Genomic DNA, 15,599 nt, shown 5'->3' with positions numbered 1-15,599 from the left:
TTTACTGTCCCACTGATCACACTGCAGGGAAAGTTTGAAATATGAAGTCTTGATTTCTGTTAAAATTATCAAAATGAAGTGTTTTATGATTAAAAAAAAAATCTGTCAAATGGGCTATGAAAAATCCAATTAAATTCAAAGGAGAGTTTTCATAACTCATTGACAGATATCGGTTCTTGTTTTAAGTATAAACTCACTAAAAATAACATGCAATCTATCTATCTATCTATCTATCTATATATCCATCCATCCATCTCTATCTATCTGTGGAACTGCATTGGTTCATTTTAAAAGGGAAAGAAGAGGTGTGGAGGTTGGTAGAAAAGAGCGTTCTTCAGCATTCTCTCGGGTTTGAAATATCAGGAGAGGGAAACAAAGTGCGGTGGGCACTGTCATTGATCATATGTCTTTAACCTTCACACTAGCTTAGTTTGAATTTTCCAAAGTCACCTCAGGTTGGTGGAAAATTGACATTTCACTTGTGAAATATGCTCCAGAGTGCTCTCTTCACATTTAGTTCCAAAGCTTTCAGCTCTTTCATTGCATACACTGAATCAAGAAACAGAAAGACTTCAACAAAGGTTCAGATCACTGCAGCAATGGAAAAAAATGCTTATGGTTAAATAGGGCATCAGGATTATGTGTGAATATTTGTGGATCCGATTACATAGGCTGCATTGGGCCAGGTTGGGAGTTGCTATTATGTTACAATGAAAGCAGCACACAAATCACTAAGAACAGTCCTCTGTGGAGACCTTGTGTAGATTTATGATGCTTTTCATTTAAAAATGGTCTGGTTACCTATCGTATGCTGCTAGATTTGTTATAGTACATTTAAATGTCTGATTCATTTTATTTTATTTTTTGTGTGTGTGCATTACTTTAAATTAATTAAATTAAAATGCACAAAGCTGCTTCACACAATGGCCACTCATGATCATGACAACACACATTTATGTACAAAAGCATATTAAAATTAACAACTGGTTAGCACAGAGGTGTAAAAATTAGTATTACAGCTCATATGAAGATGAATCTGCTTTATAATGCAAGATAAAGTTGAAGTATAAGTGCACTTCAACCTCTGTTATGAATTCAGAATTCCTAGTCAACATGTGACTGTAAATAAAATCATTGGGATTATTAAGCAAAAAAAAATTAATTATATTTTATTTAAAGGCAACTATGCTATTAAGGCGAAATATCCACAAGCTTTTGTTCTTTCATCAACAACAATGACAAATGATTTCTCATCAACCATGCAGACATTTAATGGTTTTTAGTAAGAGTAAAACAATAAATGACTCATTACACCTCTCTATGTATTTCTGTGATTGTTTCCCTTTCATATGATTCCTGTGCAAACAAATGATTGTGCTGATATCTTAGTCTTCTAAAAAGCGTTTAAACATCATCACTGTTATTGGACATGTCAGCGGGAATTACACTATGGGGTAAGTTGTCATAAGGAAACGTGGCATCAAACAGCCTATCTGCTTTTTAAATTGTGACATATCGAAAACTGTTTCGGTGTACAAGCCTCTACTGTGTAAGAGCAGTATTAATTTATAACACATTTATAACAAGATACAGTCTCCAGACTCACAATGTCTGGATACCAATATTTTAGAGATTCAGAAAAGATTAATCAATGTCTGGCCAACTGAGATTTTGCAATGGAGATAAAGTATGTTTCAGTACCGCACACAATAAGTGCATAGCACGTATGTTGTTAGAGCATTTGAACACAGAAACAGGGATGCCAAATTTAACAACTGGATTATAAGCTTTAGACTTTAGACTCAAAACCTTGAGTGTTATTATGATATAACAATGGTGACAACTTCCCCATGTGAGATCCCAATGTCTACCAAAGTGCAAGATAAAATAAAAACAGAGAATTCTGCATTTGAATTCGCCTTTACAGAAATTAGAGGGTTTTACATCACAGGTACGATAGTATACCTACACTACTATTAAAATACAGTGAATATTTACTGCCTACCTTCGACACTCTACTGCCACATACAAGCCCCTCATAGAGAGGGCTGGGTTTATGTGAACCCAGCACTATGATTGGTTTCAATTATTTACATATGCGATTCTGATTGGGTAAAAAGCTTGTCAATCGCTACGGTGCTGAGCCTACGTGGAAAATGGGCGGGTAAAGGCAGTGGAAGACAGAAAAAAACAAAAACAATCCGCCCGGGCGTCCATCTTGAATACAGTAAGCCAACGGTGACTGACAGCAACGGAGAGTGAAATCGCGATAAATTGAGTTCCGACCGCTTTAAAAAGTCAACCGACTGCGATAACCGGGAAATTACATATTGAAGGATTACAATTAGTGACGTTATCTGTCAATTCTGTCTCATTTTTGGCGTCATATTCCCGACGGGGCTGATGAAGTTATTTCGGAGGCTGTACATGCTAAGCTTTATTCAGCCGTCGACATGTCTTAGTTTAAAACGAGTGTTTGTTTTAACTACCCACCTGAGCAGTTCTCGAAAAGCTTTGTGAGGTTGGTAATTGCAGGTTTGAGTCATTAACACCCGAATGGAATGTGAATATAGCGCGTTTGGCCATATTTAAGTCCTTCACTGTCAACTTGAGCTCGCGCGTGCGCTGAATCGTGCGCGTGACCCCATTTATATATGACCAGTTGTGCTACATATATATATATATATATATATATATATATATATTTTTAAAGAAGCAAAGTAAGCGTGATGTGGAAATACCGTTCAGGAATGTTAATTCCATTTTTATCCCCGTAAATATGCATGCATTTAGTGAACTGCCTTTTCAGGTGGGTGTGATTTAGAGGCATTGCTCTGCTTGAAATATTAGTTCCTTTGCATTAATAACAATATTTTATATATATTTTTTGGTGGGTTCTATGCATAGGTTGTCCAGTTCTTCATTGGAAATGGGAGCTGACCCATTTACTGAAAGATCTTATTGAACGGGCTCGTTTATTCTGAGCGCTCGACAGGGCAACATTGTATAGATAGTATTCGTACGCGTTGGAATTTCCTCGTTATTAATATGGGTTTTCAGGAAAACTGCATGCATAATCATAGATCACTTTATTTCTAAAAGCTCGTCTGTTTTAAATGAACTGTCACTAGTGGACACTTTGATGCCGTTTCCCAATTGCTGAATCTGAGGACTATAATCTGCCTTTGGATTTGTGCACTGCCATATATCACTGACTCGGTTACATGGATGTGTTTCACTGACTGCTGATCAGTAGTTCGAGGGGAAACTTGAATGCAGAGACTCTTGGATTTTGTAGGACAAGACAGAAGATTGAAAAATGGGACCTGCAACAAAGCTGGCGTTTGGAGTGTTCCTCATCTCCTGCTCCTCAGGTGGGTATTAGCCTAATATGTTGTAACAACTCTAAATGCAATATGCATACAGAGTGTTCGGTTGTATCATGACGTGTGTGTGTGTGTGTGTGTGTGTGTGTGCGTGCGTGTGTGTGTGTGTGTGTTTGCGCGCGCCACCGGAGGCTGTTTCTCGTGTTACTCCGCATTGAGATCGAATTCACTGGTTTCTCGTAAAATAGCTACATATCACCATCTGAATATAATCTGAGCATGCACTATACAGGAGCAGCGATTAATGCCAGGATTGTGCAGCTTATTTTTTCAGTGACTGGTCTGACAAGTTTCCAACATGAAGACCTGTTCAGTAAAGTTTAGAAAACTAGTGGTGTATTGAACTAGTGTATGTTCATATAATATTGACCAATATCATTGTGCTGGCTGCTGCTCATGCATGCATGCATGTTTTATATGTTGCATGTAAACCCCCTCTACTGGTAGCTCTTATTTTTTTAATTATTCATGGATAAGGACCGTTCAATTTATGTATATTAGTTCATGAGTGGTTTAAAAAGGAATAAAATCATTTGATAAAGCCGGCTTGGCCAAAGGTCATATTTGCATGTGAGAACATTAGATAAGATATGGCTGAAGTTACATGAGCATATTTACTTAATGTGCACCTTTATGGTTCTATTTATTCAGAAATATATTTAAGGAATAGCAAGGCAAACGGGGGGATGTTTCTATACAGACTCTGTGTTCATGGTTTGAATTTTGGTTTTATTGAAAAAAGAGGCACAATCTGTGCCTGTACTCTGTGTTACCACTACATCCCTCATCCTGGATCGCACTTGCCCACACAGCACTGCACTCTTTTGGCTACAGAGACAATTAATCAATACAATGTTATATTTGAGCGCATCGCTTCTGTATTTATATCAGTCTAAAGGCAGAAATATTCATGAGCATCTAGGTAACATAAGAAATTGTATCTTATGGGTCACATTGCGTATGCTCTCTCAGAGGAATTGGTGTAAACTATGGGATGAGCATATAAACCATTATAGACCTGCTTGTAGTGATATGAGGAACCTTTCACCTGATTGTTGTTTGAATCGTGTTTATGGATTTGTGTTGTATACTTGTGTTACATAAATGAATGCCTATTAGACTTACTTATGGATGTTACTGGTTGTTTTGTCTGTATTTGGACCATTCTTGCTACTGTTCAGATACCAATTGAAAAGTTAGATTCTGTGTGCTGCATGTAAGTTTTCACAGACGTTTTGCCAAGACACAAGTTAATGCCTGCTGAGAGAATCAAGTCTAAGCGCTTGCCCAGGCGAATGTAAATTATGCCTTAAAAGCCACAACTCTTAAAATAAATCACAACTGGGAACATCTGACCAAAAACACACAGAAAAACGGGAAGATTAAAGAGGAATTAGGGAATTTATTTAATGGGGATCCTATAGATTTATCAATGCAGAATGACAGAAAAAGAGTTTTTCTAATATAGATATATATATTTATGTAGTAGGCGCAATGCTGTATTATTTGTTATTGTTTCCAAATGGATTGTTTTATGTCCGTTTGACGGGATAACATGAATTGTATGATTTTATTTATTTATTTTCAATTTCTAGTCTAGTACTTTTATAAGCTATCAGATGAAACTATGTGCTGGATGAAATCAAAGCATTAGAGTGAGCTTCTAAATCTGCACTTGAGTTTTTGCATGGTTACATTTTGTTGACAGTAGCAATAGCCGTTAGCAAACACACTTAATGCATCCATGCCAGTACATGTCAGAAGTATAAAACCGCTGGTACCTGTTACCCTGAAGTTGTAGTAAACCTACAACCTAAAAGTTTCAATAATACACATTTGTTGTTGTTGTTTCTAATAAAAACACTAATAATCATAATAACAGTTTAACTTTGTGAGTGGTGGTTACAGTGCCTCAGATCTGATGGATGATAACTAGGGCTGCCCCGTAATAGTCGACTAAACGTTAGTTGACGAGAAGAGGCTTAGTCGACCAAGATTTTATTAGTTGGTTAGTTAGTAACTCCAGTTGAAGTAGCGAAGTCACGCAGTCCGTGAGGGACAGATCATTATCGGCAGGTCCTTGTGGTAATTACAGTATGTCGGGCAGGAAATCCAAACGTTCGCCTATATCCATCGACCTCAAATATGCCTTATTTAAAACATGTAAGTAGTAACAACTTTACTTGACCGCTTGCTCTAATATTAGTCTAGATAAATGAGCGCTATAATTAGGCACATATCCAAGTGTTTGTGTGGAGTGTGGAAGCTAAAGTATTAGCCGGCGCAATCTCATGCGTTTTGTCCTGATAACAGCGGAAACAATTTAGAAGAGTCCATCATTTTTGGTCATACAGATAAGAGTAATACATCATTCGAAACTATTTTTATTTGTGTAAACTCACAATAACCACAACTTTGCTTTTGTAAAATAAAGATAACAAACAGGATGCTCTTTCTGCCATCTCGTTATCTGTGAACTGGAGTGCGTCACAAAAATGAACCGAAACTCCACTTATAGGCTATTTGCCTCACAAACATTTGAACCAATTCAAATAAAAATTTAATTATGTAGGCTAATCTGTATGAAAGGTGCATTTCTCTCTAAAGGCACGTTCACTATACAGTCGAGATGGCGAGTCAGCATCTTTGCAACCGACACTGACTCAGAAAACACTAGTTTATCAAATAATTAAAATGTTTCTTCACTATTTTTTCCAACACATTTATAATCATTACTTTTACCGATGCTTTGCGGCAAGGTACGCCTTCGCTTGAGCGTGGAATAGGTATATTATATTATAGGTTAATTACCCCCCCCAGTATATTTAAGTAATTGAACGTATGCGTGGAATTAGTCGACTAATGGCTTAAATGAAAAATCTTTAGATGGGGGCAGCTAGGGATGCACCGATCCACATTTTTTCACTTCCGATCTGATCCCGATACCTGAATTTGGATATCGGCTGATACCGATACTATTCCGATACCAGAGCTGTGTTTGCTTTAATATTATTATTATCATTATTGTTGATTTTATATGATGCTGAAATAAACTCCTCTCTACAGGCAAGTATGATATGTACGTATATATATATGCATGTATGTCACAATATATATATATATATATATATATATATATATATATATATATATATATATATATATATATATATTAAACAATAGATAAACAAAAGATAGACAATTAAACAAAGATACACATTATACAGGCCTACACAGTGCTTTAATTTCAGGAAGGTCTACTAACATTACTATTTATGCATGGTCTAAAAATAATTTTAATAAAGTAATCAAAAGTAAAATAGCAATGCAAAGTTTATCATAGATAGATTTATCTATGCTTATTAAAGCTAAAGTTATTCATTCAAGAGCCGTGAGTGATTTTCTCTTTGCCTTTTGTTGTTTGATTCGCAGTAATGGTGCAATCGTCAGCATGTTTATTAGACTGCTTCCCCTTTAAGAAGGAGTCTACTGATGCACTATATTTTCTCCCAACTATTTCCATAACTAAAAAAAATTCGGGAAAATCCGATACGTGAATTGCGCTGGTATCGGTCCCGATATCGATACTGGATCGGATCAGCCCCATCCCTAGGGGCAGCCCTAATGATAACATACCTTAAGTATGAGGTAATTAGGGGTGTCACGATTCTCCAAATCCTCGATTCGATGACATTTTCGATTCTAAGGTCACGGTTAGATTCGATTCTCAATTTTTTTTTTAAGCACAGGTTGCTGTTGCTCCTAAAAAGCTGACATCAGTTCATCGCAATCTCACACATCTCTGTTATTATCAGTGAAGCTGACTGCACAATGAATCTTTCATAATATATAGCCTACACTTTGTTTGTTATAATTAGAGGATTTGCCAGCGTACAGAATTCAGCACTGAACAAAAAGTCTGTTTTGAACGGTGAGGAGAGTCTATCTTAAATGCTTCTGATTGGTCATTGCGTTCAAGAAATCAACACATATGTCTGTGATTGGCTAAATCGCTCAACGCTGCAAACATGTTATAAATAGAAACTCTGGCCTGTAAATCGTTTCTATTTTGTTTTAGTTGTTCTTGTTGCTTTTTTGCAACAGATGAAAAAAATGTATTAGTTTTTATGTTTTATTCATAGATATTTCTAGTTTGCGGGAGTCCCGCGAATCTTTTTATCCTCCCGCACACACAGAGTGAGTGCATTACCGCCTGTGCTCGCACTCGGCCATCAAATCTAGTCCCCCGCCACACTCTATTGCGTTGGGAGTGCACGTCTATAGATCAAGAGCCCGGCCCGAGGATAGTGACGGGAAATATCGGCCAAGTTCGGGCTCGGGCATAGAATCCAAGTTAGAGGACTCACAGCCTTTCAACACGTGTGTTTTGTCCCGCGCCGTGAGTCGTTCATGAACGATCCGTTCATTGCCTCTGTCACGCGACAAATGAACAAAAGACTCGGAAGGTCAAGTATTAATGTTCCCTGTAAATTACCTTTGACTGCATTATAATGATTTCTTAATTCAGAATATGATCAAGATTGCGTTGGATGTGTTCGGGGAATTTGCCTGTTAAAAGTATAACATTTAAAGCCCCTGAAATGACTAGAAAAAAGATTAGTTAATTTTGATGAACGAGATTGAACAATAGAGTCAGTAAAACGATCCGAACTTTCCATCACGGGCGCGACATGGGGGCGTGGCAGTATCGACGATTCCATTTTTTATTTCGATTTTTGAGTTTGTGAATTCATTTCGATCGATTTCGATTTAAAATCGAAATCGTGACACCCTTAGAAGTAATGCACTTTATTTTATGATATAATGTTGACCACATAACCTACTTCTTAGTGGAACTTCCAAACTTCATTTAGTGGCTTCTGTTTGCTGTATCTGTTTTTCTTGTGAATATTTACTAACTATTATAAGTAAATGACATGGTCAGCTGTTTTTCAGGAACTTTGATGGAATTGAGTGCCTTGCAAGTTTAACATTTAAAGCAAACAAAAAAGTGTGTGTGCCTTCCAGAATGCATCCTTATTTGGCAGTGTGCATTAAAATGACACATTTATGCACAACATTATGTACGCTTGTGTTTGTGTTACTGTTTTAGACTAGCTACATACTGACTGGTGTGCAGAATAGAAGTAATGGTGGTTGCTCTTCCACTGTTTTATTCACTGTAATCTGTCAGCACAGCTGTTGTGGGTAAGAGGGGTTAGATTTATTTCCCTTGTATAACACCCGGACAGCTTAACTGGGCTCATTGTACAGCAACACAACTTCTAAAACAAATCCCTAAAACAAAGATCTTTCAGTGCTGTGGATAACATTCATTTACTCCAGAAATCCTCTTTTTTACAGCCACAACAGGGTTTCTGATGGGCAAATCGATAAATGAGCATTTGGATTATACAGTGGCTGGTTTTTGTTGTGAGACAAAAAAAAAGAAAGATTTTCAGTCAAAAAGTATGTTCACCATCATCTTACTTGCTTAGTTCTTTGTATGTGATGTGTTAACGTACTTGTAGGCTACAAGGCTATTGTTTGTGTACGTGCAGAGGAAAATAATCATAAACTGTTGGTTGCTCTCTTCCTTTTATTTAAAATTTCTTGCAATTTCTGGAATCATGTGTTAACTTAATTTATACATGGTCATAGGGTTGGGCGATATGGCCTAAAAAAAAAATCCCAGATTTTTTCACAAAAAATCCGATTTACGATTTAAATCGATTTTTTTCTCTCCCTACTTAAAATCAATCTGCAGATGACAAAGAAATTGTTCAAAACAAGTTTTAACTTTATTTTGTTTTAATATTCCTTCTGGGATTTGATCTCGATTAAAGTGCAATCAGAAACACCAAGCCAAAAAGACAAGAGGGCAGGCCCTGTCTTTGAAAACAATGAAAATGTAACATAAAATAAAATGGGTGGAGTGGGATTGGGGGGATGTGTAAAAAAACAAAAAACTTGCTTCAAATTATTTGGTAACTAAACATAATTTTATTAAGTTTACTGGTATGCTACTGTTTTTATTATTGCTTAACACAAATTTCACAATTTCAACTTCAATTTGATTCTGATCTTGATTCAATATAAATTCCTTTGGATAAATAGGTACAGTAGATACGTTAATGTGTTAATTGTTCTCAAAAAAAAAAAATCACCTAATGCTGTAAACATACAGAGAGCCCTGTCAGCTGGTATTATTAAAGGTTAAAACTAACTCAAATTAAATATAATGCATTTTATTATAATAACAACGTTATGCTATTTTAATGATATAGGTAAAAATATAATAAATGTGTAAGATAGTTATCATATTTAGCAAAATACTCCTCTCTATAGCAATTATTTTAAGTCCACATGCGTGCTATGGGTCATTAAAAGCCATCCTGAGGTAAATGTAAGGTTACGTGACATATGTTGTTCTCCAGCTGTTTTATGGACATCTTTCCGCGATTGAAAAACACTGATCGATCGATTTTATTACATTTCGGTAAGTTGGTAGTAAAGAGTAACAGATGATCGGTTCACGTGCCGCTTGAACTGAGATCTGCCAGCGTTTTCACGTCACATTTACAAGCGCCAAAACGGTGTTTATTGTTTGAATTTCGTAATAAAATTTACAGAATCTGAGAACTGAGAATCTGTTTCATATCGATAGTAACCTGCTCTGTCTTGTCTGTCGTTATCAGTGTCCTCTTTGCTTCGTGATTTTTCTCTGCGTGAGAAAATGGATGTGTGGCGTGAGAGCACGTAAAAAGTGACAAAATTGCGTCTCTCACAGTGAACTTGTGAGAGTTGGGAGCCCTGCAGATTCAGCTTGTAAATGTTTTCGGCAGGTGTGCTTCTGCTGCCGCGGTCTTGTTCATTTGCCATGTTGTTTGTGTATCTCTATCATGGGAAGCGCTGAGCCCGGTCGGAACTACGGGAGACCAGATGGGAGCGTCGGCGGTTGTTAAAGAGAAAAACGATTTTCATTAAAAAAAAATCGGCGTAAACTACACATTCGAGTTAATCGATAAAATTGATTTATCGCCCAGCCCTACATGGTCATTTGGATTAACCCCTTCATACACAAGTTTAAAAAAAATCTAGTTGAGCCCCCAGCGTGAGTTTTTTTAAAGGGTTAGTTTACCCAGAAATGAAAATTCTGTCATTAATTACTCACCCTCCTCTTCGTAACACAAATTAAGATATTTTTGATGAAATCCGAGAGGTTTCTGACCCCTCCATATAGACAGCAACGTCATTGCAACTTTCAAGGCCCAGAAAGGTAGTAAAGATATTCTTAAAATAGTCCCATGTGACTAGAGTGGTTCAACCTAAATTTTATGTAGCGACAAGAATCCTTTTTGTGCACAAAACAAAATAAAAATAATTACTTTATTCAACAATTTCTTCTCTTCGGTGTCAGATCTATGTTATTCGTGTAGTATAAGAATCAGCCCTTCCGGTTTCTGCGTCAGAAGGGCGGCTCACCATTGGCCAGCTCCTGCATTAGCATCACATGTATGTGTCGCGGTTCTCACATGAACAGTGCCGGCATTCTGGCGTAGAACCTGGAAGCGCTGCACTGCGGTTACTCCGCGAATAGTGTAGGAGATCTGACACAGAAGAGAAGAAATTGTTGAATAAATACATTTTTGTTAAGCAGATGCTAATGGTTAGTATGACAGAGTCGCTTTATACGAGCCTGCTAATTTTTTTAGGACTCGCAACCGCATTCAGCGACAGTATCAAAAATGGCGATGTCCATAAGAATAGGAAGTTTTATCTAGGGGTGGGAATCTCTAGGCACCTCACGATTCGATTACGATTCAGAGGGCTGCGAATCTGCGATGCTTAAACGATTATAGATGCATCTTTTTGTTTTGTGTGTGTGTGACTACTTGGTACTTTAAAAGCAAAGTATTTCTAATGACCCATAAAAAATGTACTTCCCATATATTGTATTAATAAAGCAAATCAGTGATTTGGCAAGTAAACTGTAAGGTTACATTTGCCAGCATATGTCCCAACATTGCAAAGAACCAACAGGAAAAGAAATGTGTGCCTGTACTAGCAGCATACTTGAAGTAAATGAATTCAAACTTCAGCATATTCTGAATCTCTAACATAAAATAATATACTTCTATCCGACATCCTCCTGTTATGTGCAATGAGCAATTTAATCCTTCAGACAAAACAAAACATTTTGCTTTAGCAAAATCACAAACAGCTTTCATTCAAAAAATATAGAATGGTGTACCAGCAGCTCTCATACAATTATAATGCTTGTGACTACCGCATATTCTGAATAATTAGTAATACAAAGCTGCTCTTATACACAAATAAATAATAAGACTTATGATGACTTGAAATTGTTATAGACTTATGATGACTTGATTGTGTATACCACAATCAAAAACAGCTTATACAAAAAAAGTAAATGAATATCTGCAGAGAGCACAGTCAAAATTTAACTTTTTGTGACTGGCATTGCACTGATACACTCTGTGACTGTGGAGGGCAGTACAGTAAACCTACGTATAACGTACGTATAACATATCTGTTTACAGCATAAACTAAACAATACAGAAAGCAGCTTTCATACATAATAGTCCACAATGAAATTATGCCAATATTTCATATGTTAGCTTTTAGCCGTTCAGATTTCACGCTCAGCCATCATGTGTCTCTCTGTTATGTGCACGCCACAGACTGGCCGGGCACTGCACTTCCGCACTTCAGAGTTCCGCCTTATGCGTTACGTCAATATAATGTTATTAGAAAAAACCCAAAAACATTTAGAAAATCTATTTTTGACATTTGTAAATCGATTCAGAATCGTCGGCTATTATAGACAGTGGACTAAACGCTACTACAGTTAGCCATCTCATTCCAAGATATTTTTGTGTGAAGTGAACAAATCCCTCACACTCAATTTTTCATAACTCGCCTGTTTGTACTTAATAAACCAATAAAAACATTTGGCGCGAGGTCACAGCGTTTGGGTTTGCGCGCTCACAAGGTTTGCGAAAAGTAAAGGCTACAGGCTAAAACACTCGAGGTTAGAGCCAGTGCAGACGACAGGATGAAGCGTGCAAAGAAACGTAGTGTGTGGGACCATTTCACCAAAAATAATGACACAGTAAGTTGCAACTTGTGTGATACAGAGCTTAGATACAGTAGTAATACTGTAGAAATACATTAAATCTACATTTCAGTGGTAACAGATAAGGTGATGATGATCATCATCTTTCTTTATTATTGTTAGCACTACCTCAAACTAAAGCGGCGTCTCTTCGGAGCTGTCATTTTCTTAAATGAGCCGCTGCAATGTTTCAAATGAGCTTCTAACGCTAGACTAACGCCTTTATTTTCAACGCGATCACCTTGTACCCAAACCATTTCGAAACTAAGGAGCCATTTGTCCTCCGATTACATACAAGCTCCTCGGCGCCGCGTTTGCGGGACTCATGTTTCGCGCTGTAGGGGATTTTAAAAAAGTGACGTGAGTGGAAGCGCGGCGCCGGGGGAGTGTGTGTGTCTGTGTGTGTGTGAGCGGGAGGCAGAGACAGAGAGAGATGCGACAGAGTTGCGAAATTGCAGGCGCGGCTCGAAATGGCTGTTATTTCAAATAGCGTGGCATATTTTAAACTAATCGGTTAACCGGTTTCAACCGGCTAACAAGGCTCGGTGGTCGGTCAAGAACATTTTTAGTTTTCGCCATCCCTACAAGGAACCCAAACTTCATCACCTTTTTATCTCAATGGTGTTTGTCACGTGACACACCGCAGCCACAATAGACCTTATTCAGAGCAGCGCCATGACAGGTATGAAAGCGAGGGTGTGAGAGATCGACTTGCCGTGTTTTCAATGGCATCCGCTGTAAAAAGCTGTATAGAGCTCCCTGGTTACATATAATTTTTCACAGCTTGTGTTGTCTGGAGTTTTTTTTTTTTTTTTACTGAAACTTCTTGGAAAGATATTTCTGCAGTGTTTCATTAATAGAACAATCCACACGAACTAACAAACACATTAAATAACAGTAACCCGCTAAAGACATGTCTATCCCTTACAGCCTCGCTTTCATTCACATTAAAAACCAATGGCTCTTATATGAATAAGGTCTATAGTGCTGTATGACAGATGTATAGCTTTTATTTCGTTTTTCCTTTTAGATTCAAAATATTCATAAACTTGTTTAGGCTCGCTGACATATTCAGATTCTCAAATATGTGTGAATGTGTTTTGTCGTTTAAACACCTTTCTAATGATCATGTAGATGTAATAACGTAATTCTAGCCTCACGCTCATAGTTTTGATTAGAATACATCACATCCGGTCGACCGGCAGGGTTGCCAACTTTCACGCATCTGGCGTGACACTCACGCATTCAGCCTCAATCTCACGGTCTCACGCTCAACAAAGAAATCTCACGCTAAATTAGACATTCTTCTGTGCTGTATTTTTTTCACTCATGTGCACTAATTTCCGAATTACTATAAGCAAGTTCAGGCTCATAACTACTTGACTACTTAACTACCACTGCATTTTCTCACGCAGAGAAAAATCGCGGACAAAGAGGACACTGACACCGACAGACTAGACAGAGAAGGTTACTTTTGATATGGAACAAATTCTCAGCTGTCAGATTCTGTCAATATTTCCAACGTTTTGGCGCTTTTAAATGTGACAGATCGCTGTAGCGTGTCAGTTCAAACGGCACGTGATACAGTTATAGGTGGGCGATATATCGTTTAGACGATAATATCCAAATTGTTGTCTGGACGATATGCAAAATTGGGATATCGAATATTTCATAATTTGTACAATCCGACCCCCCAAACATGAAATGAACTGAAGGAAGTTAAAGAGAAAACAAATAACGCACACTATAACCTTCTAAACAATCATATGTAGCGAGTTTAATACTGTAGGGGTTTGTTTGACCGTATTTTATTTTTTGTACAAAATCACAATCGTTCCTCAATTACACGAGATTAAGCTGCTAATTTGCAATATACAACTACGAAGTTCTTACCTGTGTGTTATGACGTTTAGGTTGAAGCAACAATCCAAAATCGTAAAGAGAAGGCAAAATATGCGTTGTTTGTGGAAAAATGATCTTAAGTTAAAAAGTTTTTCTTAAATGTCTGTGGCGTCCTCGAGTGGCGAGCTTCGTGATTGCATCATTGGAAAATTACGTTGTATGAGTCCAAAAGATGGAATACATTTTCCCAAGAGATCGGTTCCGTACGCATTACAAACCGAATCATTCCGGTGGTTGGACCATTTTTCCTGCCGACCAAAATCCGCGCTGGAGCGAACACCACAATGTTGCGCAACATCAACTGGCAAATGTAATGAAAGCGGAACGAAACTCATTATTTTGTGCTTTACGGACCATTTATCATTTCGGACAAATATCAGTGCAGCGCGATCCGATCTTGAAGCAACACCGTTACTACATAAGAGATCCAGTAAACAAAGCATTTGAATTCGCCACTTAAGTAATAACATCGCTACGAGATCTAGTGAGAAGCATTACAATTTCTCCATTATTAACTGATCAAACAGCGCTGATGTGGAAACCAGGAGAAACATTGTTCCATGAATGAACTAGTTATAGGTTTTAAGTCCACAGATCATTCACCATGGATTTAATGTAGTAACACTAACTTGTAACCATGGAAGTTTGGCAGAAATAGTAAAATGCTTTCAAGTACGTCACACACCTTTTTCCAGGACTTCAAAACTCAAATGTTATATGTTATTTAAATTTTATTTTTAATGTGATGACCAAAACATTATTTGTTCATCCTTCAAAGATTACCCCCATTTATAAAACTAAAAGTTTCAAGATGTAGGAAAACTCACAATTATTTAAAAATATTTTTTCTATTAATAAATAGGAAATTTCTATGGCATTTCTTTATTTTTGCTGTATCGTAAACGTACCGAACCGTGACACCACTGTATCGCATCAAAAAAAACGTGAATTTTGTGAACCGTTACACCCCTATTAAAAATATAAAAGAACAATAAAGACTTTGAATAATAAATGACTATTGAATAATATTTTATTATTTAAAAAAGTTTAGGAGTCTTTAAATCAATAATGTCTCATATCTTTATGTACTAGTAATTCTATACAATAATAGGTCAAATGCAGCAAGTCAAAAGACCAACTGGACCTTCTTTACCAGTTTGCACACATTTCTT

General features: G+C 37.1%; 1 protein-coding gene across 2 annotated transcripts in view; it reads left to right on the top strand.

The window, feature by feature from the left end:
* The first annotated feature begins 1,307 nt into the window (after window positions 1-1,307).
* Window positions 1,308-15,599, top strand: part of acvr2aa (activin A receptor type 2Aa) — an 82,675-nt gene continuing 68,383 nt past the window's right edge. For both annotated transcript variants that reach the window (XM_077216421.1, XM_077216420.1), the window contains exon 1: window positions 1,308-3,374. In XM_077216421.1, coding sequence (XP_077072536.1) covers window positions 3,320-3,374 — 55 coding nt within the window. In that variant the 5' untranslated portion in view covers window positions 1,308-3,319. The remainder of the gene's footprint in view (window positions 3,375-15,599) is intronic.

Source organism: Siphateles boraxobius, unplaced genomic scaffold (genome assembly GCF_051911475.1).
Source record: "Siphateles boraxobius isolate OS27281-9 unplaced genomic scaffold, OSU_SipBor_1 7, whole genome shotgun sequence".
Classification (NCBI taxonomy): Eukaryota; Metazoa; Chordata; class Actinopteri; order Cypriniformes; family Leuciscidae; genus Siphateles; species Siphateles boraxobius.
Note: the sequence above shows the minus strand (reverse complement) of the source record. Positions and strands in the feature narration are given on the sequence as shown.